Source organism: Pleurodeles waltl, chromosome 3_2 (genome assembly GCF_031143425.1).
Source record: "Pleurodeles waltl isolate 20211129_DDA chromosome 3_2, aPleWal1.hap1.20221129, whole genome shotgun sequence".
Classification (NCBI taxonomy): domain Eukaryota; kingdom Metazoa; phylum Chordata; class Amphibia; order Caudata; family Salamandridae; genus Pleurodeles; species Pleurodeles waltl.
Genome location: NC_090441.1, coordinates 49,842,300 through 49,865,642, shown reverse-complemented (window position 1 = coordinate 49,865,642; position 23,343 = coordinate 49,842,300). Strand labels below are relative to the sequence as shown.

Genomic DNA, 23,343 nt, shown 5'->3' with positions numbered 1-23,343 from the left:
AAAAGCTAAATGGCACAAACTCACCTTTTCACAACTACTTCATCCAACAAGAATTTCAACTATTAAACTGTGCCCTTAAATTAACAAAGGAACTAATAAAGAAACAAAATTACCTCGAACAAGTGAGACAAAAATAATTCTACCATCACAAACAAATGTCAGAACTCTTCTTCAAAAAACAAGGTTAAGACAGAGAATGCTGCTGTGTTTGGGGAAAACAAATGCATGAATTCACAGGGCATAATGGGACATCTTTAAAATGTGGCTTTACAGTGAACTATATTGGCTTTCTATGGACAAGCTTTAATGGATTTCAAATTTGAAAATACATCTCATACTTGTTAATAAACAGAATGTATCTCCACTTCTGATAGAATGCAAAGACAAACTTTTTTTTCTTTAATTTAAAAAATATATACATAAAAAGTTGTCTGTTTCAAAAATTCAGCTGGGTGGGTGGAAATAAGTGTAAATTTAAGAATCTGTTGCTTGAGATTTAACATTTCTTAAGTTCTCAGCGTGACTAATCTGTAAAAAAACGATCTGGGAAGTGCTTGCCCCACCTTGGGTAGAGTGACTGTAGCTATCCTGTGGTGGATAATACTGTTGCTGGCCTGATGAACTTTGCTGATGGCCATAGCTTGACTGCCCATATGAACTGGATCCTTAAAGACACAGACGTGTATAAAAAAACCTTAAATCATTCTCAGCTGAAAAACAGCAGTAATCAAGTAAGAACACATTAGCATTAGACAACGCTTAATAATGCAGCTGTGCATATGCAGGAGAGAATAAATTTACCATGAATGGGCTTAAACCACACTGTGTATTTCAAAAGGAATGGCTATGTTTCCTTTACTGCACACCCTGTGTTTCAGTTAATTCTAGATTTATTACAAACCTCCTTTTTCAACCACAGTCCTCTTACATCAGCCTCAGCCCTAACATACAGTTCATAACTTCAGTAAATGCCCTCCCCATAAAGGGTAATAGTCTTTGTGTGCTGCTGAATGGTTGCGTGGCACTTCTGATTGGTAAATACCTTTCCAATTTTGTTCAGTGATCACAATATTCTTCTTTGATTTGTATCATGCTGGGTTTACGTTTTATTATTTGGTACTTTGAAATTAATTGACATTACTAAAAAAAGAAATCCACAGGTTTTTATCATTTATCCACTCTAGTTCTGCTGCCTTAAGACAGCGTTTAGTTTTTTATTTTATTTTAATCAATAGTGAAACCTCCCAAATTAACATAAGTACTTATACTTAAATAAGGCAGAAGAACTAGACAGGATAACTTATAAGACCAAATGATTTGGGAGATCTGTGGACCATAAATGGGAAAAATGGGCGTTACTTAAGGCTGAGGAAGTCAATGCATAGTATTTTTATTGAATTGTTACATTTTTCTGTGTATCATAGTTATTCCTGTTTAAATGATTGCTTTTACCTATTGAGGAATGGAACCCCAGTGAGCTCTCCAGGGGCACCGAGCTGCACCAATAAGTTCATGGCAAGGTTGAGGCGGGACATATTTACAAAGATGCAAAATGACTAGATGGTCTATCTATTTAAAATACACAGGCGAGATCTGCACGATGGTGTAGGACCCAAAGGGCAGTGAAGGAAAAGACTACCAATTTGAATGGTAATGGAATGTCAAAATTAAATTCAGTTTTAACAGTGATTCTACACAAATTTACTTTCTGGATGTTTCTGTGAATTAGACTATCAAGATATAAACACAGGAGTATATTATGAAACCACTGAAAAAACAATTTGCCACATTTTCATAACATCTACCCTTAAAGTCCATATTCACAACGGATATATTTGAAAAGCATCGCCTTGGATAATTGAACATTCAAAGAGGCTAAAAGTGAGTACAGTGAAAGGTTCGAACAGAGAGGATACCAGACATCATCACACAAGCCACGGAACGAACAAATACAAAACCAAGAAATTAATTACTGAAAGAAACCAAAAATCTAAAATAAGGACCTAAATGAGATTTAAATTTGTCTCTAAATAATCTACCATGAACTGAACAAGGCCACACAAAAGCTTATTAAGAAAAGATGGGGACATTTTGCAACCTGAAATTAGTTTTGGAGATTTGCACAAAGAGACCAATATTTGCATTTCAGTGTTCTATAAACATCAAAGAGATAGTAACAAGTGTAGGAAAATGGCCTTTTTTGACATGTCACCCCCACTCTCTGCCTGATATTTGATGCAATTTTGACAGACATGCACTAGGTTCTTGTTAACCAGGTCCCCAGTACCAGACCTCTTTCCCTAAAACGGCAAGTGTAACCGAAATGGCAATACCTTTAGCACGCCTGTGAATGCCTGTAGTAAACGGTACATTGGTACCTAGGGCATGGGTAATAAGGAGGGTCCTAAAGGCTACTGCAGGTATTGTGCCACCCTAAGGGACCCCTCATTACATTCATGCAGACTGCCTTTTCAGGCTGTGTGATATGGTGCAGTCAAAATTGAAAACACAACATGCATGCAATATATGTAAGTCACCCCTACAGCAGGCCCTACAGCCCTAAGGCAGGGTGCATTATACTACACATGTGGACATATCTGCATGAGCAGATATGCGCCTGTGATGTCTAAGTCAATCCTTACACATAACAAGTGAACAGGGAAGCCATCTTAAGGTACGTACTGGGCACTGGTCAAAACGAGTTTCCCACCTACATAATGGCTTCACTGAAACCTATGGCATCTGATATCAAACACCTTTTATTAATAAACCCACACTAATTCCAGTGATGGATTCCTTAATGCATGCACCCAGAGGGTATCTCAGAGGTACCCCCTGAAACCTAGTAGTCCGCTAGTGTGCTGGCTGACTGGTGCAGTCCAGCATGCCACCACAGACAGATTTCTGACCCTCTGCAGGTGAGTCCACGCTCCCAGAGGCCAGAAACAATGCCTGCTCTGGTGGAAGATGTTCACACCTCCTCCAGCAGGATGTCTGGTGATTTAGCATATCAAGGCCAGGGGACTTCAAAGTCCTTTCCACTTCTGATATGCAACCCCGGCATCCCCCAAACCTACAGGATGCCAACGCCCGGCCTTGAGGCCCATTTGGCACCAGGGCAGCTGGGAAATTAGCTATGCTAGAAGGCATGGAGTACACCCAGGTCAGACACACCCTGAAGGTTAACTGCCTGATGTGCCCCACTCTAGGCACATTCTGCCATCTTGGTGATTACAGAATTAGGAACTCTGCACCAGGGTTATGCCCACTCCCCACAGGAAGTGGATATACAGTGGGTGTAGTAACCCCAAGGTTAAGTAGCCCATTGGCTACTACCCTTCACTCCTCATAATACCCCCTTATCTAGTATTTAGGAGAGCCCCTGGCACCAAAAAAGCTGATTCTACTGACCCAGAAAGAAGGAGGACACCGAAGAGCAACAAGAAGCAAGAACAGAGGAGCAGCATATGACTTGGTGACAACTCTGCTGGCCTGTCTGCTGTCCCCGACAACTTCACAAATACAGGCAGCTGACCTAATAATACAGGTAGCTGACCTTCCAAAGACTAAACAGCAAATCAGCAAAGGCAAAAAAAGTGTGGGGGGGGGGGGGGAGGCAGGCCCTAACTGGATTCCACATGCAACATACAAACAGGATCCTGAATTTTGTGGGAATGCATTTTTACCACTCTTCTCTGAAATACAGCAATCTGGGGAAATTCTGTCCTCTTGGAGGGGCTCTATAATCTGACCTATATTTAAAACTGGCGGCACGTCCTTACCAAAAAGCTATTGACTTGTAGCCTTTATAAATAATGAGGCGAAATTCTTCACAAGGACATTACTAGAGGAGCGCCTGACGTGGGCTACAGAGAGATCAATAATACTGCTTAACCAAACAGGTTTCTCAAAGTCTTGTAGCACAATAACAAACATAATGACCCTGTCACTGCCACTGCTAATTGATAAGGCTAAGGCATCCAACTTGCAGATACATCTCTGCTTTATCGATTTAAAAACAGTTTTTGCTCATATTAATAATGGTAAGATCTGGGGCAAATTGGCACATTGGGGGATTCCTCATAATCTGCTGGACCTTTTAATAGCCCTCCACACAAATACATGGGTTGACGCTTGACGATGGCACGCTTCTCTCAAGACATATACCAACGAACAAGGGGCTCAAGAAGGGGTGTGTTTTGGCACCCACCTTATTCAACTTCTTCTTGGCTGATCGGACGCTGGCACTGAATGCCTGCAATTCTCATGCTCCAAGACTTGTAGGCCTAATTTTGTCAAGCTTTCTGTACGCTGATGACGTACTCTTGGTCAGCTACACACAGGTTGGTTTACAGCACCATCTTACTAAAGTGCTCTGAGGCAAATGGCCTAAACACCAACTTTCAGAAAATACTAACTATGACAATTGCAAAAAAAACTATAGGAAATCACATTTTGGGGTGAGACAATACTTAGGTGTAACTGTTGACAAGGAGGGACAATTTGCTCGCCAGATAGAGACAACTGGTAGATGAGGCCTCGTTCTGGCAATCTTACTAAAGAACCTTAAGACTAAAATGAAAGGGCATTGCTAACTGTAGGAAAGTACCATTTTTTGGCATGGTTACCCCACTTTTTGCCTGCTGTCAGTGTGTTTTGACTGTGTTCACTGGGATCCTGCTAACCAGGACCCCAGTAGTGACTGTGCTCTCTTGGGTTGCGTAGGACTTAGCACACCCCACAATTGGCATACTGGTGCCCCCATATAAGTCCCTAGTATATGGTACTTAGGTACCTGGGGCACTGGTGCCACCCATGGAAGCCCATACAAAATGTGTCTGCAGGCCTGCCATTGAAGCCGGCGTTAAAAGGTGTATGCACCCTTTCACTACAGGTCACTGTAAGTCACCCCTATGGTAGGCCCTCCTAGCCCAGAGGGCAGGGTGCAGGTATCTGGCCATCTCTGCATGAGCAGAGGTGCCCCTGCGAACGCCAGCTCATTTCCCTGGACTTCGTAAATGCGAGGAAGCCATTTTACCCATGTACTGGACACAGGTCACTCACTACCTATGTCCAGCTACATAACTCCGAACCTGGTCATGTTTGGTATAAAACATGTGAGAACCATACCCAAATACTGTTGCCAGTATTGGTTGTATGATTCCATGCACTTTGGGGGCTCCTCAGAGGAACCCCAGCATTGCTCATACCAGTCCTCTATGGTTTTCCGGGCAGCTCATGCTGCTGCCCTCCCCTCAAACAGGTTTCTGCCCTCCTACTGCTTGACTAGCTCAAGCAGACAAAGGCAGAACAAAGAATTTCCTTTGGGAGAGGGAGGCAACACCCTTTTCCTTTCGTAATAGGTGTTACATGGCTTAGGAGTGGTAGCCTTTCCAAGCCACCAGTATGTTTTGAAGGGCACATTTGGTGCCCTCATTGCATAAACCGGTTCGCACCAGTCCAGGGACTCCCGGTCCCTGTTCTGGCACGAAACTGGACAATGAAAAGGGGAGTGACCCCAGGGGTGGTGCCCAGAGCTCTTCCGGGTGGCTACTTGATTCTGCCATCTTGAATCCAAGGTGGGCAGAGGCCCCTGGGAGCATCTGTGTGGCCAGGTCAGGCAGGTGACGTCACAACTCCCTCCTGATAGCTGGTCACCCTGCTAGGTGACCAATCCCCCTTCCTGGGCTATTTAGGGTCTCTCTCCCGGTTGGGTCCTCAGATTCAACATGCAAGATTCCAGCAGGACTACTGTGCCTCGTTTACTTCATCTACTGGCCACCGGGACTGCAACTGGACCCTCCAGGAACCAACAATCTGCAACTCCAGCGACTAAGCTCTGCAACATTGTTTCTCCGGCTCCTTCCAGCAACTGCAACATTTCCCTGGCTGTGCATCCTCTGAGGGTGACAAGTCTTCAACATGCACAAGAAGTAAGAAAGAATCTCCCTTGGAGTGAGGGAGCCAACTCCCCTGCATCCGCAGGCACCAACTGCAATGACGACCGGCTGTGTTGATCCTCTCCCCTCTGGAACTGCGTGGATGCTGCATCACATGTGGTTGTCTGAAGTGGTCCACTAGGTTCTCTCTACCAGCTGTACAACTTGAGAGACGGTAAGCATTTGCCACTCGTGCAGGACAGTACCCCCTTGAGAGTCTCTTGCAGCTACCAAGGCTTGTATGTTCCTCATCCAAGGGATCTTCAGGTCCGTGTAGCTCCAGACTCCAGAACTCTTCCCTGCAAAGCACAGTCTCCTGTCTGCTGCTCCAGTGATGTGGGACTCCTGTTCAGGTGTGCTGAGTGGGCCTCACTGTGACTGCAGTGCCTGCTGCCTGTGGGTCGCCAGTGGGGGCTGTCTCCTCTTCTTGTGACTATCCCAGCTGCTGAGGGTCACCTCGTACTCCCCGGCTTGGGTCGAGTACCCTGGGGCTTGGTGGGCGTCTTCAGCCTTGCAAAACCTTCTTCTCCTACTCCTGCATTTGCCAAGGCTTGTTGGTCGTTTTCCAGCTCCACTGACTGCCTGCATCATGACCGCCAACGTGGGACATCACTTGCATCACTTCTGGAACTCATCTTCTGCTCCTGTGCTGCACCTCTGACTTTCTTCATCCACTGTCGACCTGGTCCTGCATCCACAGAAAGGTAGGTAGTGGCTCCTGCCACAGCCGGACACTCCAACTGGACGTGGTCCCCTTCTTTTGCAGGTCCTCTTGTGTCAGTATCCACCTTTGGTTTCTTCCAGCCTTTTCTGAGTCTTGCACAGTCTGTTTCCAAAGTTTTCCTGTGGATTTGGGGAAGGACCAGGTACTTACCTCTTCTCTCCTGGTCGCTGTGGGGCACCCTGATACTTAACTTTTCAGGTTGCTAGTTCCTCCAGCTCTCTCCTACTGATCCCACTTCCTTGGGTGAGGGACGGCCTTTCACATTCCACTTACTTACTATATGGTTTGGTCTCCCCACAGGGCCTTCATTATTTGCTATTGTTTTTACTAGTTGCTATTGCTTTCTAAGTTAATCACTAACTTCTAATGTGTACATTATAGTGTGTTTACTTACCTCCTATTGGAGTATTGCCTATACAGTATTTTAGTATTTGTGTTACCATAATAAAGTACCTTTATTTTTGTAACACTGTGTGGTTCTTCCACGTCTCTAAGTGGTGTGTGACTGTAGTGGTATTGCATAAGCTTTGCATGTCTCCTAGATGAGTCTTGGGTGCTCATCCACAGCTACCTCTAGAGAGTACTGGCTTCCTAGAAACTATCTACACCTCACTAATAGGGGATACCTGGTACAAGGTGATAACATCATAGGTGCTCACCACACACAAGGTCAGCTTTCTACATTAACTCCTTTGATTTGCGTAATTCAAGCTAAACTGGTGCCAGAGCTAACATATGGCAGCGAACCCCCGGCAGGGTACGATGATAAGATTCTAGACGGCACCATGGCAAGAGCTCATAGGATCATATTCAGCCTGACAAGTTATGGTTCATCGGCACAGATCAGGTTGGAATTCAGGCTGTGAAGGCACACCCTGTCACAAAGACTTTATAGTATGGTTGGTGGGATAAAATCAGGAGGGCTCCCTCTGATTCGCCATTATCTTTGGCTAGAACTACAACAAAGACTCTCCGACCAACTCTTATCTCACGAACTGCTTGCATAGAGTTGGGGTGTTCCAGCTCTGGGAGTGCTCCACCAGCCATGCTGTGCTTAAAAAGCCGGTGTGGAAATCAATAAAGTTGACCTGCAAAAGACCCGGGTCGAGTTGACTGACTTTCTGGAGTTTTCACTGGGCTTATCATGGCCCCTCTTCTTCAACCAACCTTGAAACCGTGATGTCAAGCAAATCATTATTCGGCCATATAGACATCGCCATAATTTGTAGTGGCGAACTACAAACAATATTACCATTTGAACGTCGTTGGCACCTAGGACTTCCTACAATCCTTCCATTTTGAAGTACCTACACCTATATTTTTTTGGCCTTGAAAAATTCCTTTGGACGAAACGCGTGTCGGCTGTTCACAGAATGTACCTATTCTACAACGAATAAAACATCGCCAATCTCAACACATTGGGGGTTATTCCAACTTTGGAGGAGGTGTTAATCTGTCCCAAAAGTGACGGTAAAGTGACGGATATACCACCAGCCGTATTACGAGTTCCATAGGATATAATGGACTCGTAATACGGCTGGTGGTAAATCCGTCACTTTTCCGTCACTTTTGGGACGGATTAACACCTCCTCCAAAGTTGGAATAACCCCCATTGTTTGGACACTGGACTCTCTTCTCCACTTGGAGTGTATTCTCGGACCACTAAATTTGGAGTGCCCTGGTATTTTCTTGCAACTGCATTTATTGAATGGGTTTATATGTGGTAAAGTCAGAGCGAAAACCGAACATTCGGATTGCAGAACACAAAAGCGACATTCGCAAGAAGAATGTTAAGTCAAGTGTGGGTGTTCACTTTAATGTAAAGAGACACACATTATCAGTCAAATGAAAATCAAAGTATTAGATACTGTCAATCATTCTCCAGGTAAGGACATTAAAAAATGTGTGCTTCAAAGGAAGATCACATGGATGAAGTTGTTGGGCACTAGTCAATGCAGGGACTAAATATAACAGAGTAGAGATGTGGTGTTTCTTGTGATAAAGGTGTATCATGTATACTTTGCCGATTTTGTTTCTAGACCATAACTACAGTCTATAGCATTTACTTAAATGATGTGGGATCTTTGATAGAGCACCTAGCATGTATTTTGTCCATTTGTTTTTAAAATAAAAATTCTTCATGTTTTAGTATTCTCGATCAACAGACGCTTGCCTCATTCTCCAGGGCAGCCTTTCAATGCTTTTACATAAGCTTCACATATATTTGTTGCTCAATCACTCGTAGCATCTCTTTTGCTAATTTGTTTTTTTGCAGGTTACATTTACTCTTCATATTTTCTAAGCTGCATTTTGTAGAATCGTACACCAAAGATGCTTTCAAGTAGGGTGATTCTGGAGTCCCTCATTAGTGTCTAGAAGTATTTGTCCATCTGTAGCAATTCTGATTCCATGACGTAAAGTTATGTTTTGACCTATGGTAGCAATTTGGTGGATAAATTTTCAAAACATGTTCTCTATGTGTTTTTAATTGCTTTTCCTGTTTAGTGATACTGTTACCTCGAATTACATTTGGATGACTGTTCAAGCATGGCTGCCATTGTATATTGTTACTTTGCAGTCCCTTGCTCTTGTTCATGACCACTGAACTTAGTTACCTGAATCATAAAGACTAACTTACATCATAACATGCCACTTTGGGTGTCACAGAATGTGGAGTGCGGTGAGTAAAAGTTAACAAGAAGCTGCACAAATCAAATACTGATCACATTGATTTAATCAGCCCTGGGGACCAGAGGTTATTAGGTTTGAATCCAGGTAGAAACCAATAAGCCCTTCTACAGCTTGTTGACTGTTGCGTTCATAGTACTGCTGGATTATTGTATTTACTGTGCAACGCTGTTTTCTTTCCACAGCAGTCAAGTTTACTTTTTTGATTACAAGTCAATAGGTTTGCGTTTAATTGAGCATGCAAGATACTCATTGTTTAGTGTGACTAAGAGGTTTCGCTTAACGACATGGCACAGTAATTTCATTCACAAGAGTTACATTTGGTTGGTCATTCTACTCCAATTCGCTGGTGGCATATTGGTACTTTATTATATGTGAAGATATCTGGGACCTTACAGGCATGCAACAGTTGACATTATCAAAATCTTGTTAACCATATAGACACTACACTATTTTCAAGCAGGTTTCTATACACTGCCCTTAACTTAGCGATAAAGAAAAAACATGCTAGCTCTGATATAAGAGAATAACAGATGTTTACATACACATGGTGTTCAGACACTGACACTTCCTTTTTAGATAACAAGCACTTACTTTGATCCCTTTCTGGTTCATTACCCCACTAACAGTTTGATTTTTTAGTTATTTTGCCATTAACAATATTAAATATCTGTTATATTATGTTTTGACAGTACACCCTGAAAAAGACCAGAGGCCAGAAATGCACTGTGTTCAAATTGAAATGTTACAATAGATGTTATTATTAATTCCAAGAGAAAATGTAAATGTTGGACAACAAATTAACACAAATGCTTTTTTTTTATGATGATGTCAATTTGGGGGTACAAAATATTACAAAGAAAAACCAGTACAATAAAAAAACAAGGATATTGTTATGACTGAAAACATTTTTTAATTTATTGAGCAATCAAGTACAGATTCATACAACCGTTCAGCAGTGCACCAAGAGACTGTTCATCCTTTACAGGACATAATGAATTCAACTTAAACCACACTGCACTAAATGAAGCTTAACTGTATGGGTGTAAATGAACATAATAAACAAAGGAAAAAAACAGTTTTTGGGATGTCTAACAAAAACAGTGCAAATGCACTCAGGTGAAGCAACAGCTTGCTTCCTTTTAAAGCTAAATGAAATTTTCGAGCTTGTGTTTGTTGTATCACCACTACAAATTCTGTAGAATAAAGCAGTCATGCTTTCTTTTAAAGGTGTTCCAAACTGTCCAGTCTCACCTTGCGAGGAGTGGCTGTAGTTGTCCCTTTGAGATTGATAAGGTGGAGGATGCTGCCCAGATGAACTCTGCTGCTGGTCATAGCTTGATGACTGACTATATGAACCTTGTACACAGTGACAATTTCAGAAGAAAATGAAATAATTTAACATCGTGCTACATAAATGCAAGCTCACTGCAGGACAATGCTTTGAGATGCATACCACTACGGAAGGTAAACCAACAGCACCAGACAGACACTGCTAAGCAGTCGGAGGATGAAAAATATTCAACAGCTTGAAACAATACCACAACTCCATATTTAGTATGAATGGGATTCAAAACGTAGGTACCTGTATAATAAGCATCAAGGAAGGTATCCTCTAGTAAAGTTTTTTTTTCAAAACCTAACTAGGTGCCCAAATGAGTGACGGAGAAGTTCAAATAAAGTAACAAAAGTTTTTTAAAACGTGCTTTGAAAAACATGCACTAAATTGGAACAGAACTTTTGTGGTGAGATTGTGTATTTGTACACAGTATATTGTAAAACGTGTCTGTAATTTAACAGGCTCTTTAGATAGGGAATTACTAATTTGTATGTGGGAAAATTAGGTCATATTACAAAACATGTTTGTGAAATCATTTTCTGTGATTTTACATTATCAGAAAAATTAAAACTTTAATGGGTATAAGTGCCAAGAGGCCACATAGTTGGAGAAAACTGTGCTACATTAACACCCAGTAACGTAAATAAAACAACCAGAAGTCAAAAGATGAACCTCAATGACTTAGTTGTAACATTTTGTCTCAAATCCTTAGCTAAGATACTCACTAGTGACTTCAACCACCTCTAAACACCCCAGTACCATTTAAGTGTTAATATGCAATAAATGCTGGACAAAATGCAGCTCCTTTCTATCTTAAAGTAGAGGGTAGTAAGACAAAGTCCCTGCATTGTTCTGCCCTGTTCCTGTTTTTGTCATTACTGAGGTACCCAGTATAGTTCCAGCACACAAGACTCACACACAGGTTGTAGCCAAAGGGCTTCTGCCCACTTAATCCACCCAGATTGTTAGTTTTTTTTTGATCAACAGGTTTTTAGATCTTTCCTCTGGGTCAGTCCAACTCCTAGAGTCTCACTAATGTTAATCACATGGGAATTAGAATGTGCATTATTACTGCACATGTGAGTCTACAGTTGTGCGCAGCACAGTAATAACACACTGGTAGCATGGCGCAGAAGGGACCCTGCAGGGACAGATGTTGACCTGGGGTGGGACATGTAATATTAGTCACCTCTAATAGATAGGCCAGTAGGGTTTACCGGATTATCTGCAGTGTCACTTTATCATACACGTTGGGGGAAATCTGCCATAAATGGCAGTTTTGCTACCCTTGGGCCTATCAGTGAGATGTCAAACTGGGGTGGAACATGCATGCTGAGTTTGGATATGTAGGTCCCAAAAACATAGATGTACTCCTTATGGGTTGTCCAATGTTATCATATTTCTCTGCCTCAGCATGGAATTAGAGTCCAAGCTCTATGTCACGCTGCTGGCACAAATTAATTACTCTGCTCCCCAGCAGGGGGAACAGTGGCCTCCCCATGCAAAATGACCCATAATCAGTGACCCACTTAGCTCCTGAGAAGTAAGAGGCTGGGAGGAAAATCTGCATCTGATATTTAACAGTGGCACTGTACCAGGTTTGGGACAGCTCAGACACATTGAACAAAGGAGGAAGCCTTGACATTTCCAGCCAACACAAGAGGGACTCCCCTTTAAAGTTTTGGTGGGAAAATCCTTGGCAAGATGTGCTCAAAGAACACAGATGTCTATGATTTTCTGCAAATATAAGCCAGGATCTTTAAACTCACCCCTTCTTGTGACCTTCCCCCAAAATGTATAAAATCATTAATAGTAGTACACAAAAGCTCTTACCCTGATTCAAGTGAAATGGGCTAAAAAGAAATTGCTATTGTGAAAAAAGAAAATATCAGATGAAACATGGAATGTGATTTGCAGTAAAGCTTTGTGTAACAAGACTGCCCCTTCTCCAACACAACCAAAGTTATACACTATGCATCTGTTACCCTGGACACCATACAGACTTCACAAACTGCATTTATCAGTTAGAGACAAAAGTTGGGAATCTCAAGTTTGCTGGGGGACACTGAGATTAATTTTTTTACTTGTACATATATTAAGTCATAAAGGGGAAAAAATGCTGTTCAACTCACTAAAATATCTGAAACTAAATTCAAGCTAAATTACTCAACTGTATTATTTGGTTCATTGTCCTCCTCTATAGCATTGTGACTTAAAGAAAATTACAACTACCTTCTGGATCTTCTTTTAACTATAGTGGTTAAAATTATCATTACAGAATAGAAATCATCCACTCACATATCATACCATACCATACCTAGTGGCCGTGGCATATTTCTCCATCCTAGGGAACCTCAAAATCTCAGATTATGGTACTCATTGAAAGTTTTATTAACAACAATCCTCTTGGATAAGTAAATTAAAACAATAGCTCGTACTGTATATCACTACCCCAATCATCATTGAATCACCTGGTTCTTGTCTTTCCTGCTGTGATTTCTGCTCTATATATATCATTTTGCTTATTACTGTTCCTCTGGATACAGTGTGCATTTTTTTTATTTAAAACAGTTAAAATCCTGAGATTCTGTGGCAGATTACTGTGCTTTACTTGATTTTATTCTTTTATATTGGTTCAACCCGAACGCATATATATGTTCACTGTCTCCATCTAAATCAGAGGTATCTGTTCCAAATAACGACAATAGAAGGTTCTTCTATAAGTGTCTTTTAATCCATCATGTGTTTTTTTGTTTGTTTTATAAAAAGCTCAATAAAAATGTAATAGAATAAAAAGAAGATTTCAAAGAGGTGCACAGTACTTCAGTACCTTATGTGTTCATTTGATCAGCCCGTCAATTATGACATCCCTCAAGGAAGGTAATATGGTTAAGGAGTGTTAGTCTTACTAACTGTTAATAATTGTCGAATGTACGTTTATAAATTGATTTTATTAGCACCATTTGTATGTATACTACGTAATAGTTTATGGTTTTAATTGACTAATAAACTAAGGGCCTGATTTAGATCTCAGTGGTGGGGTTAATCCTTCTTAACAGTGACAGATATCCTGTCCACCGAAATCTAAATACCATACAAAACAATGGTATTTAGATTCAGCGGATGGGATACCCATCACCGATACGACAGAGTAACCCCTCCACCGAGATCTAAATCAGGCCCTAAATCTCGACTCACTCGCAAAGAGGCGTGGAGCGAGTCAAAAGAAATCAAAATCTTACAAGGCTGTGCATAACAGTCCATCCAAACACAACAAGAAAAATGTCACTTAACAGTAGACATCTGTTCGTGGCATGTAGTGCTGTAGATTCACATGCTATGCATAAGCTCGCCAACTCGTGTTGCGTTCAGAGTGATACATCTTGTTTTTCTTCGAAGAAGCTTTGCGAGTCACAGGACTGAGTGACTCCTCCTCTCGTTAATATTGCACGTGGGCATCGAGTCCTTTGTTAGATTGTTTCTCCACAGGCGGGAGAATGAAGTAGTGTAGAGAAAGTAAGAAAGGAAAGATGTTAATGCAGTGTATTTACATATGTACAATATTTATATATAGGAAAATTACAACAGCCACATGTCAATGGGGAGGAGGGAGGGCGCATGTGAGTCTACAGCACTACATGCCACAAACAGATGTCTAGTGGTAAGTAACATTTTCCGTTCGATGGCATGTGTGGCTGTAGATACACATGCTATACACAGACTGTAAAGCAGCCCCTACATAAAGCGGTGGGTAGCGTGTGGGAGTTGCAATTTTTTGAAAGAGTGTTCGTAGCACTGCTTGCCCAACATTTGCTTGTTGACGTGCAAGTACATCTATACAATAATGTTTTGTAGAAGTGTGGTGTAGACCATGTGGCTCAGGGGTGTTGAATTTCTACAGCCCTTGGGACAAGTAGGCCCAACACTCTGCAGGTTTACCCTTTAGTTGCCAGTTTACAGGGAAGGTAATATTTGTGTCTATATGTTAATGCTGTTCAAACTTGTATTTATGGTTCATCAATGCAAAACTTTTATTATTAGGGTCAGCTCGCTAAATAAATGTTGTAAGCTCGGACTGCAATATTGACAGTGGTTCCACTAAAAAAATGTGTATACACGTTTGAAAGGTTTAACAATATGAGGTTACGTGTAATGCTCCCAGAATGCTCTCTGATTAGATGCAAATGTTTACAGAAGCTTGAAGCAGGATTGGTTTTCACTTTCACTTTCAAAATAAAATGTTCAGAAAAAAATGCACAAGGAAAAATACATTTTGCTAAATTACTGTGGAATTTTAGGTACCATTTTCTTTAGAGCATTCTTTAGTAAAGTGTGTTAATGCATGCTAGTATTTCCCAAATATATTCATAATGGAAAATCAGTGTAACTAGGTTCCACAAGATTATGGGAAACAAGGAAATAAACAAGCATTGACTAAGCCAATCAATCCGATATTGGTGGTCAATCTTTTGGTTTTGTCAATGTGTGTCTGGTTTTGAAAGGGTGTTTGTAAAATCTTATTGTTGTGGGAGCTGCCAGGCCCTCACCATTGTAACAAACATTGGCAAAAAGCAAGAAATCTACAAAAGCACACCCTGCCACAGTAGTCCCAGGGACTGAACAAAACAACTTTGTGTGTCAATCAGTCGCGGCTCGCAAGAGTAAAAAGTGGCTGGGCAGCGGAAGGGGCTGGGGGGACAAAACGTACCTATTTTGCCACGCCACCTCCAAACCGCTCCTCATCTGCAGGGACAAGTTCACGCTCCCAGACTGCCCTGCGTCCAATCCTACCACTGCTTTCATGCTGCTGGCTGGGGGCCTCTGCCTGCTCTCTCCAATCCTGCACTATGTTGCTGGGTTGGACAAAGCTTACTGCACACGTATGTTTAGCCAACCAAGACGGCTGGCCAAATATATATGCGCACTGAGGTGGAGTGCTGTGCACTCCCCCTCTGTCCCTGTCACGCCTGTGGCCCCGTCTTTTGCAAGTAAAAACATAATAAACATAGTTTAATATGTTTTTACTGTAAACGTTTTGCAGCTGCTGTTGCAGGCGGGGGCGATGCTCCTCCGCCATAGCGGAAGAGCCGTCCCTGGTGCCAATATACTCCTTGTGAAAGAGTAGAATGCTATCACTCACAGTGAAGCCAGCTGAGAGATGGATCGAGAGAGAAATAGGATTTTAATTAAAAGAAAAGACCTAGGTTAACACTAACCTAATTAGGGGCTGGCTTTCTTTTCTTAAAGAAAGTCACAAATGTATACCCATGGTATAGGTCTTTGCATTATTGCAAAATTATGGCTTTCATAAATTCACAAGAATTTACAGACGTAGACCAGGAAATTGTACTCCTAAAAAATATTTGTGAACTCTATTTTAGCAGGAGCAAATATGCAAGGGAGATTTGCTCATGACAAAACCTATCTAGCAATACTTGCTTTTGATATAGGTTCTCCTTTATGGGGCATTGAAAAGGACACAAAAAGTTGTTTTGTTTTTCGAAATCATTGGTTCGGTCTGTTTAGTACATAAGAGCTCTTTTAACTTCTAGAGAGTGTAGAGCCCTTTCCGCCATTGAATCAGGTTCATTAAAGAAAACAGGTAATTCTATTGACTGATTGATATGAAATTGTGAATTGCCCTTTGCAATGAATTTTGGATTAACTGGTAATACTACTTTCTTGCTGTGAATCTGGAAGAAAGGTTCTTCCAAGGTTAAAGTCTGGAGCTCACTCACATGTCTAAGAGAAGTGATAGCATAAGCCTTGTGAGAACAATGTTAAGGATGGTGCTGAAGGGACTCTTGGTGGAATGACTCAAGTCCTCCCATAAATGCTTTAATAACTGGAACTCTAAACAAAGAAGCATGCTGTCTGTTTTGAAGATATGCAGCCATGGCTGTTAAATGAAGACAAATGCATGTGTAAGCAGGATAAGCTTTTTGTAAATGCAGTAAATAACAGACAGCCTCTTGAACAGTTGGCTTAAAAGGGTCAAAGATCTTTGGTTGGCAATAATAAACAAATCGTTTCCACTTGCCGCGTAACATGGTCTATTTGTTGGTTTACGCGTTTCTTTAAGAATACCCATACATTCTTGTGGTAGATCTAAATACCCAAATTCTATGACCTCAGAAGCCACATTGCTAGATTAAGCGACTTGGGGTCTGGGTGTTTTATTTGCCCGTTGCCTGTGTTACAAAATCCAGTCTGCTGGGGAGCCTCTGGTGTGGAACTACTGAGAGATCTAACAGTGTTGGGAACCATGGCTGACGTGCTCATGTAGGAGCTACGAGGATCATGGTGAGGGAAGACTATCTGAGTTTCCGAACTTGAAAAGGAATGAGCATTGCCTTTGCCCTGTGGGTGAGGGTACCTGAATGCTAAGTTTTGGTATTTTGTGCTTTGAGGTGTGGCGAATAGGTCTATTTGAGGTGTTCCTCACTTTAGGAAGTACTGTTGGAGGACTTACGGGTGGAGTTCACATTTGTGGACTTGTTGCTGCATCCTCCTGAGCAGCTCTGCAAACTGGTTGTCTGTCCCTGGGAGATATTGTGCCACTATGTGAATGTGGTGATGAATTACTCATTTCCATATTGTCTGTACAAGATGGGATAGTTGAAAAGATCGTGTCCCCCCCTGTTTTTGAGGATAGTACATGGCAGTCATGTTGTCTCTACGCACTAGCACCACTCTGCGTTGCAAGTGTGAAAAGAACGGCCTTCATTGCTAGGAAAACTGCTTGTAGTTCCATGTAACTGATGTGTAAGGGCTATTGAGTGGTGTTCCATAAGCCTTGGACTGTTAGGTTGTGGAGATGAGCTCGCCAACAGGCATGTGATGCTTCTATAGTGAGAGTGATCTGAGGCACAGGGTTCAAAAAGGTCCACCTTTTCATAAGGCTGGTGATGTTCCACCATTGCAGAGAGCGAGGAGTCTAGCAGTCCAGCAACACTAGATCTTCCAGCTGACCCTGTGCCTGAGAACACTGACGAGATAGGCACTGTTGCAGGGGACGCATTTGAAGTCTGGCATGAGGTACGATGGCAATGCAGGATGCCATCATCCCTAGCAGCCGCATAAAAGTCCCCACTGTGTATGAATGGTTTTCTGTTAACAGAGCAATCACTGTTTGAAAGGCTTGAACACGGGCTGAATTGGGAAAAACTAGCCCTAATTGTGTATTTTGAGAACTGCTCCTAGATAAGGTTGTATCTGGAAGGGTTGAAGATAGGATTTTAGGTAACTGATTGTGAATCCTAGAGTGTGTAGGAGATTGATTGTGAGTTGTGTGTGATGTGATGTGATGCACTGGCTTCCCATAGAGAAAAGAATCACCTTCAAGATCCTCACCCACGCACACAAAGCCCTCCACAACACCGGACCAGCCTACCTGAACCAGCGACCCAACCTCCACGTACCCCACAGGACCCTACATTCAGCCCAGCTCTCTCTCGCAGAAGTACCCCGCATCAGGAAAACCAGAACAGGACAACGCTCCTTTTCCTACTTTGCAGAAACCACCTGGAACGCCCTCCCTCTCCACATCAGACAAACCACCTCCCTCCTCAGCTTCACGAAGGGACTTAAGACATGGCTTTTTTTAATAACCACCTCACCTGTACACTCTTCCGCCCACCCCTATCCCCTATTCCCCCCCTCTCTGCCCCCCCCCCCAATCCCACCCCCAGTGCCTTGAGACCCTATTGGGTGAGTAGTTGTGCTATACAAGCACTGATTGATTGATTGATGTTGACATTGTTGGGCGGTATTGGCCCTGATAAGCTAATCGTTGAAGTAAGGGAAGACATTAATGTATTGCCTCCTGAGGTGTGCAGCAACTTCTGCAAGACAGCTTGTGAATACTCTGGGAGCGGTTGTGACCCCAACAGGTAAGACTCTGAATTGGTAATGTTTTCCTGCAACTACGAATCTGAGGTATTTGTGGTGTGCTGGATGGACAGGAATGTGAAAAGAGGGGTCTTTTAGATCTAAGGCCGTCATAAAGTCGCCTTGTTGGAAAAAGGGAATGGCATCTTAAAGAGTGACCATATGGAAGTGTTCTGACAGGATGTAATGGTTTAAGGGTCTGGGATCTAGGATTGTCTGCGATACTCGTCTTTTTTGGGTATTAGGAAATACATGGAGTATGCTCCCATACCTAGATGTGTTAATGGAACTGGCTCTATGGCCCCTTTGAGAAGAAAGGACTGTATTTCTTCCTTGAAGAGTGAGATGTTCTTGGGAAAGCTTCTGAGGACGAGGGGGTGTATTTGGTGGAGTTGAGATTAGCTCCAAACAGTAACCCGTCTTGGATAACTGAAAGAACCCATTGGTCGGTGGTGATTTGAGACCACTGCGGGTAAAAATGTTGAAGTCGGTCCCCCAAACGAGTGGGGTGTGGTGGTGGTAGGTGGAGGTAGTCATTGTTTGGTAGTGGATGAGGAACCTCTAGGCATAGATGGTTTTCCTCTGCCTTTGTTATTGTTTCCTCTATAGGAACCTCTATGATGGCCTTTGGAAAATGATTGAGAGCTGGCCTTTGTTTGTGTGGATGACCAGTCTGTAAGGGCCGACCAAAATCCTCTTGTTCACCCCAGGCAACGAAAAGTACCTCTGTCTGTATTGGCTTAGAGTGCCCCCATAGTTTTGGCAGTCTATCTTTGTTGAGCTTTTCAACCATGGTGTTAACTTGTGGGCCAAAGAGGTGCTCTTTATCAAAGGGCATGTTCAACAGTGCCTCTTGTATTTCTGGCTTAAAGACTAACCACCTGCGCCAGGCATGTCTTTTTATAATGACGCTGGTATTAATACTGAGTGCTGCTGTATCAGCAGCATCCAGCGCACATCGAATAGATTATTAGTGACAGTTTGTCTTTCAGTTACAATTTCCGAACCCCTCTTACAATGTTCCTTGGGGAGATATTGAAGAAGCTCTTCCATGGCATCCCAATGTGCCATATCATAACGTGCTAGCAACACTTATGCGTAGCAATACGCCAGTGATTGGCGGCTTGAGCTGCAACCCTTTTACCTGCCACATCTAGCTTTTTACTTTCCTTCTCAGAAGGGGTGTGTTTCATGTAAATTGACTATTGTCCCTTTTGCGAGCAGCTGACGCAACAATGGAGTCAGGAGGAATTTGAACCTTTATAAATAAACGATCTGTGGGTGCAGCATTATATTTTTTTATCTACTCTAGGAGTGACAATGTGTGCTCTCACTGGCTCTTTAAAGATCTCATTGGTGTTTCAAATAGAATGTCTTCCTCGATAGGATCAGTATACATGTGCACGTTATGGAATGCTGCTGCCCTAACTACGGCTTGCTGATATGAGTTGGAATCCTCAGGTGGTGATGGTCTAGCTGGGTGGAGATCCGAATCATTGGGTGTAATAGGATCTGGATCATATGAGTCCCATGGGTGTTGGTCATCCAATGTGTCTCCTACGTCCTGAGCCCCACTTGGGGGGTGAATTTGGTGATGTAAACCCTAAAGGAGAGGGAGATGTTGGTGGAGGTGAAGGAGCTGGAGAACGAGGTGGAGAGGATTGAGGAGACAGCTGTGGAAGAGATGGAGCCTTGTTTGGGCTTCTTTGGAGGCGGAAAGGAATCAAGCGCCTCTTGAAAGGTCAATTTCCTCTTTAAAGGGACAGGGGGTGATGTTCTAATATGTCCTGTTCCCTGCTAAATGTGAAGTTGGAGCTGTCAACCATCCATTATTTGCAAAATTGGCTCCACCTGTGAAGGGGAGTCGAAAACTGTCCAGAATCCACTGAAGTCTTTTTCAAAGTTTTGGGTTCCAAAGACTTTGACTTGTGAGATAGTTTTGGCACTGAAACAGAGGATGACAGTTTTTTCATTGGTGCCGACTATGTGCACTTAGTCGGGTCAACACCAAGGTGGAGTTACCAGTGTCTGAGGGAGATGCTGAAGATTTTACTTTGGCTTTTTTTTCCAGTGCTGAGCCGGAGGGCGGAGCATCCAAAGCAGTTTCTTGGCTCCGACCACGGCAGGAAGGCAGTGGCAGACCAGTGACCTCTTTGGACAGACTTCACCGGGGGTGAAGGGGTCTTTTTACTCACGGTCTACGCCGACTGCAACAGTTGGCTTTCAATGCCTGACTGCACATCTGAGTCGGAGTCTTCGATGGAAGAAGCCTGGTTTTGCTCCGACTCTTCCTGTGCGTGCTCGTCACCAAGATGTCCGGTGTGTCATCTGGAGTCCGAGACGCCTTTTCCATCCAATGAGCTCTTCTGTCTGAGTGTCTTCTTCGATCAAAACAATTGACACGCATCGCAGGTTTGCTCATTGGAGTTGGGGGAAAGACACAAATTACACACCTGGTGGTGTTCGGTGTGTGGAAATTTGGAATGGTTTCGAAGACAAAAGCAAAATGAAGTCCGTTCCATCAGGTCTGCATGGTTGGATGCCATGCGGATGGTACAGACCCGAAGAGTGCAGCGGATGCCCCAAAGGGCAGAGAGTAGACTTCGGGGGAGAGATGGAACCGAAGGCAGACTGTAAGAAAGAAAACGCGATGGAGACAATACCGACGCGGAAAGAGAGACGGAGATAAGATCGTTTTAGACTGTATAGAGCCGAGAACTCTGAGCAAGAGGAACACACATCTGAACCAGACGGTGGATAGAAAATCTAACAAAGGACTCAATGCCCATGCACAGTATTACCAAGAGGAGAAGTCACTGTGTCCAGTGACTTGAAAAGCTTCTTGAAAGGAAAACAAGTTGTACCAAAACCAAACATTAGATGGCGAGCTTATCCACAGCACTTGTATCTACAGCCACACATGTCCGATTTTAATATAGGAGAGTATTATCTATTTTATGCCATTTGATCATTATTCCTATCTTTTTACGATATTCAATGCCCTGACCTTGGAGTAAAACAGGTTTAGGCCCAATGTTGAAGTAAGTTGTGGTCACTGATACAATTGAACACAATGTTAAAGTTGGACAACCATGACGAAATAACTTCTCATATCACAATAAAATAAATCGAGCTGCCTGATCCACAACCAATAGGCACAAAAGGATTTATAGGCAGGCAAACATCAAAGGCAAAAAACAAAATGTGTGTCATTAAAATATTACTAAATGTCTCCCCATACGGCAAGTTTGGGAAGTGTCCCTGTCCCTCCCCAGGTGTTCTTCACTTCAGAGTTCATTCAAACAGTCTTGCAAACTTAAACCTCGGAGAGCTTCAGAGCATTTCTTCTGTTACCATTAGCATGTTCACACGAGTGTCTACATAAGGGCACAACAAAGCAAGTGTCAATGCACAAGAACTCTTCAAAAGCTATTGTAAGTAACATTACTTTCTCAAGTTAGAGCCGGACACAGGGATATTTTCAAAGGCCAGATCATTTTTAAACCAATTGTTGAAAAGAATTGGGCAAAAACTTCAATGGATGTTCACTTTCAACTAACATTTATAATTTCACAGCAGTCAAAGGCACCGAAAGACTAGTAGTAAGTGGGCTTTGTAAACAAACCTTTGTTATGTGCACAAACTGTGCCTCTGCTCACCTTGCGAAGACTGGCCATAGTTGTCTTTCTGAGGCTCCTGCTGGCCTGCTGAAGTTTGTTGCTGACCACTGTAACCTGACTGCTGTTCATAGGAAGGACCTTTTCCACCATAGCTAAAGCAGAGAAAAGTACAATTAAAGTAAAAAATAGATGGCCCTTCTATAATATTTACTGGCAAGTCAGGATTCGTTTTTAAGACAGACAGACACATGTGATTTAATAATCACTTTAAGGCGAAGACAAATTAAACAAGGTCTTGTTCCAAGACAAAAAGAGTAATATTGACGGTGCATCTCCAAGTCTGGTGGGAATTAGTTCTATACATTTGGTGCCACACCTGAGAATGTAAATGTATTAGGGAAAATATTCATGAAGCAACAAGGTTATCACTCTGCAACTACAACTTTCAAGCATTTACAATGAGATAAATGTTATCTAAACTGTAAAAATTAAAAGATCAACCTCGATGCACTTACAAACTCATATCGTTCACAGATGAGGATTAGCTAGTCAGCTGTAGTCCTAATTTTAATTCATGGGAGTTTGTATGAATTCCTAAACAGTATTCTATCTTTGCACAAACACAAGATCTAAGAATTCAACTTTTACAAATATATGTAATTAAAAATCATTTGAATCACCACAAAAATGTCAGTCTTTTTTTAATCATGCAATGAGAAAAAAAAGGGAAATGGTGCTCTGATACCAGAGTCAAACCCTATGCTACACCTTTAAAAATTGAAAAGCTACATTCCAAACATTCCTTGCAGAGTCCACACTTCATATTTGGAGGAAACTCAGAAAGAAATAAAGAATGTAAGCGAGCTACCACTAAAGGCAGAGTTTCTTCCTCGAGGAGGTGGCAGTTGGGATATTTATAAAGTCAGAGAGAATACCCATGAAGAAAAACAAGGATTACAAATAAGTACATTTTCTTCTCCATCAAAGCATTTCCTCTGATATTCATGAGCAACAGAGCAAGCCTACCCACAACTTCAGAGAAAGTTAACCATAATTTAAATAAGCTTCAGATGAACAAATGTGCAAAATATTACACTAAAGCCTGACCCAATAGTCAATCTTGTCCTGGATTCAGAATACAAA

The 23,343-nt window shown here is 42.3% G+C and overlaps 1 protein-coding gene across 4 annotated transcripts in view; it reads right to left on the bottom strand.

Moving 5' to 3' along the window:
• The window catches only part of TAF15 (TATA-box binding protein associated factor 15), a 368,603-nt gene that overhangs the window by 267,860 nt on the left and 77,400 nt on the right, over window positions 1–23,343 (bottom strand). For 2 of the 4 annotated variants that reach the window (XM_069226735.1, XM_069226731.1), the window contains exons 6-8: window positions 22,240–22,352; window positions 10,606–10,710; window positions 564–665 (exon numbers count right to left, since the gene is read on the bottom strand). In XM_069226735.1, the coding sequence (XP_069082836.1) occupies window positions 564–665; window positions 10,606–10,710; window positions 22,240–22,352 (320 nt within the window). The remainder of the gene's footprint in view (window positions 1–563; window positions 666–10,605; window positions 10,711–22,239; window positions 22,353–23,343) is intronic. The other 2 variants (XM_069226732.1, XM_069226733.1) reach the window with 2 other exon arrangements.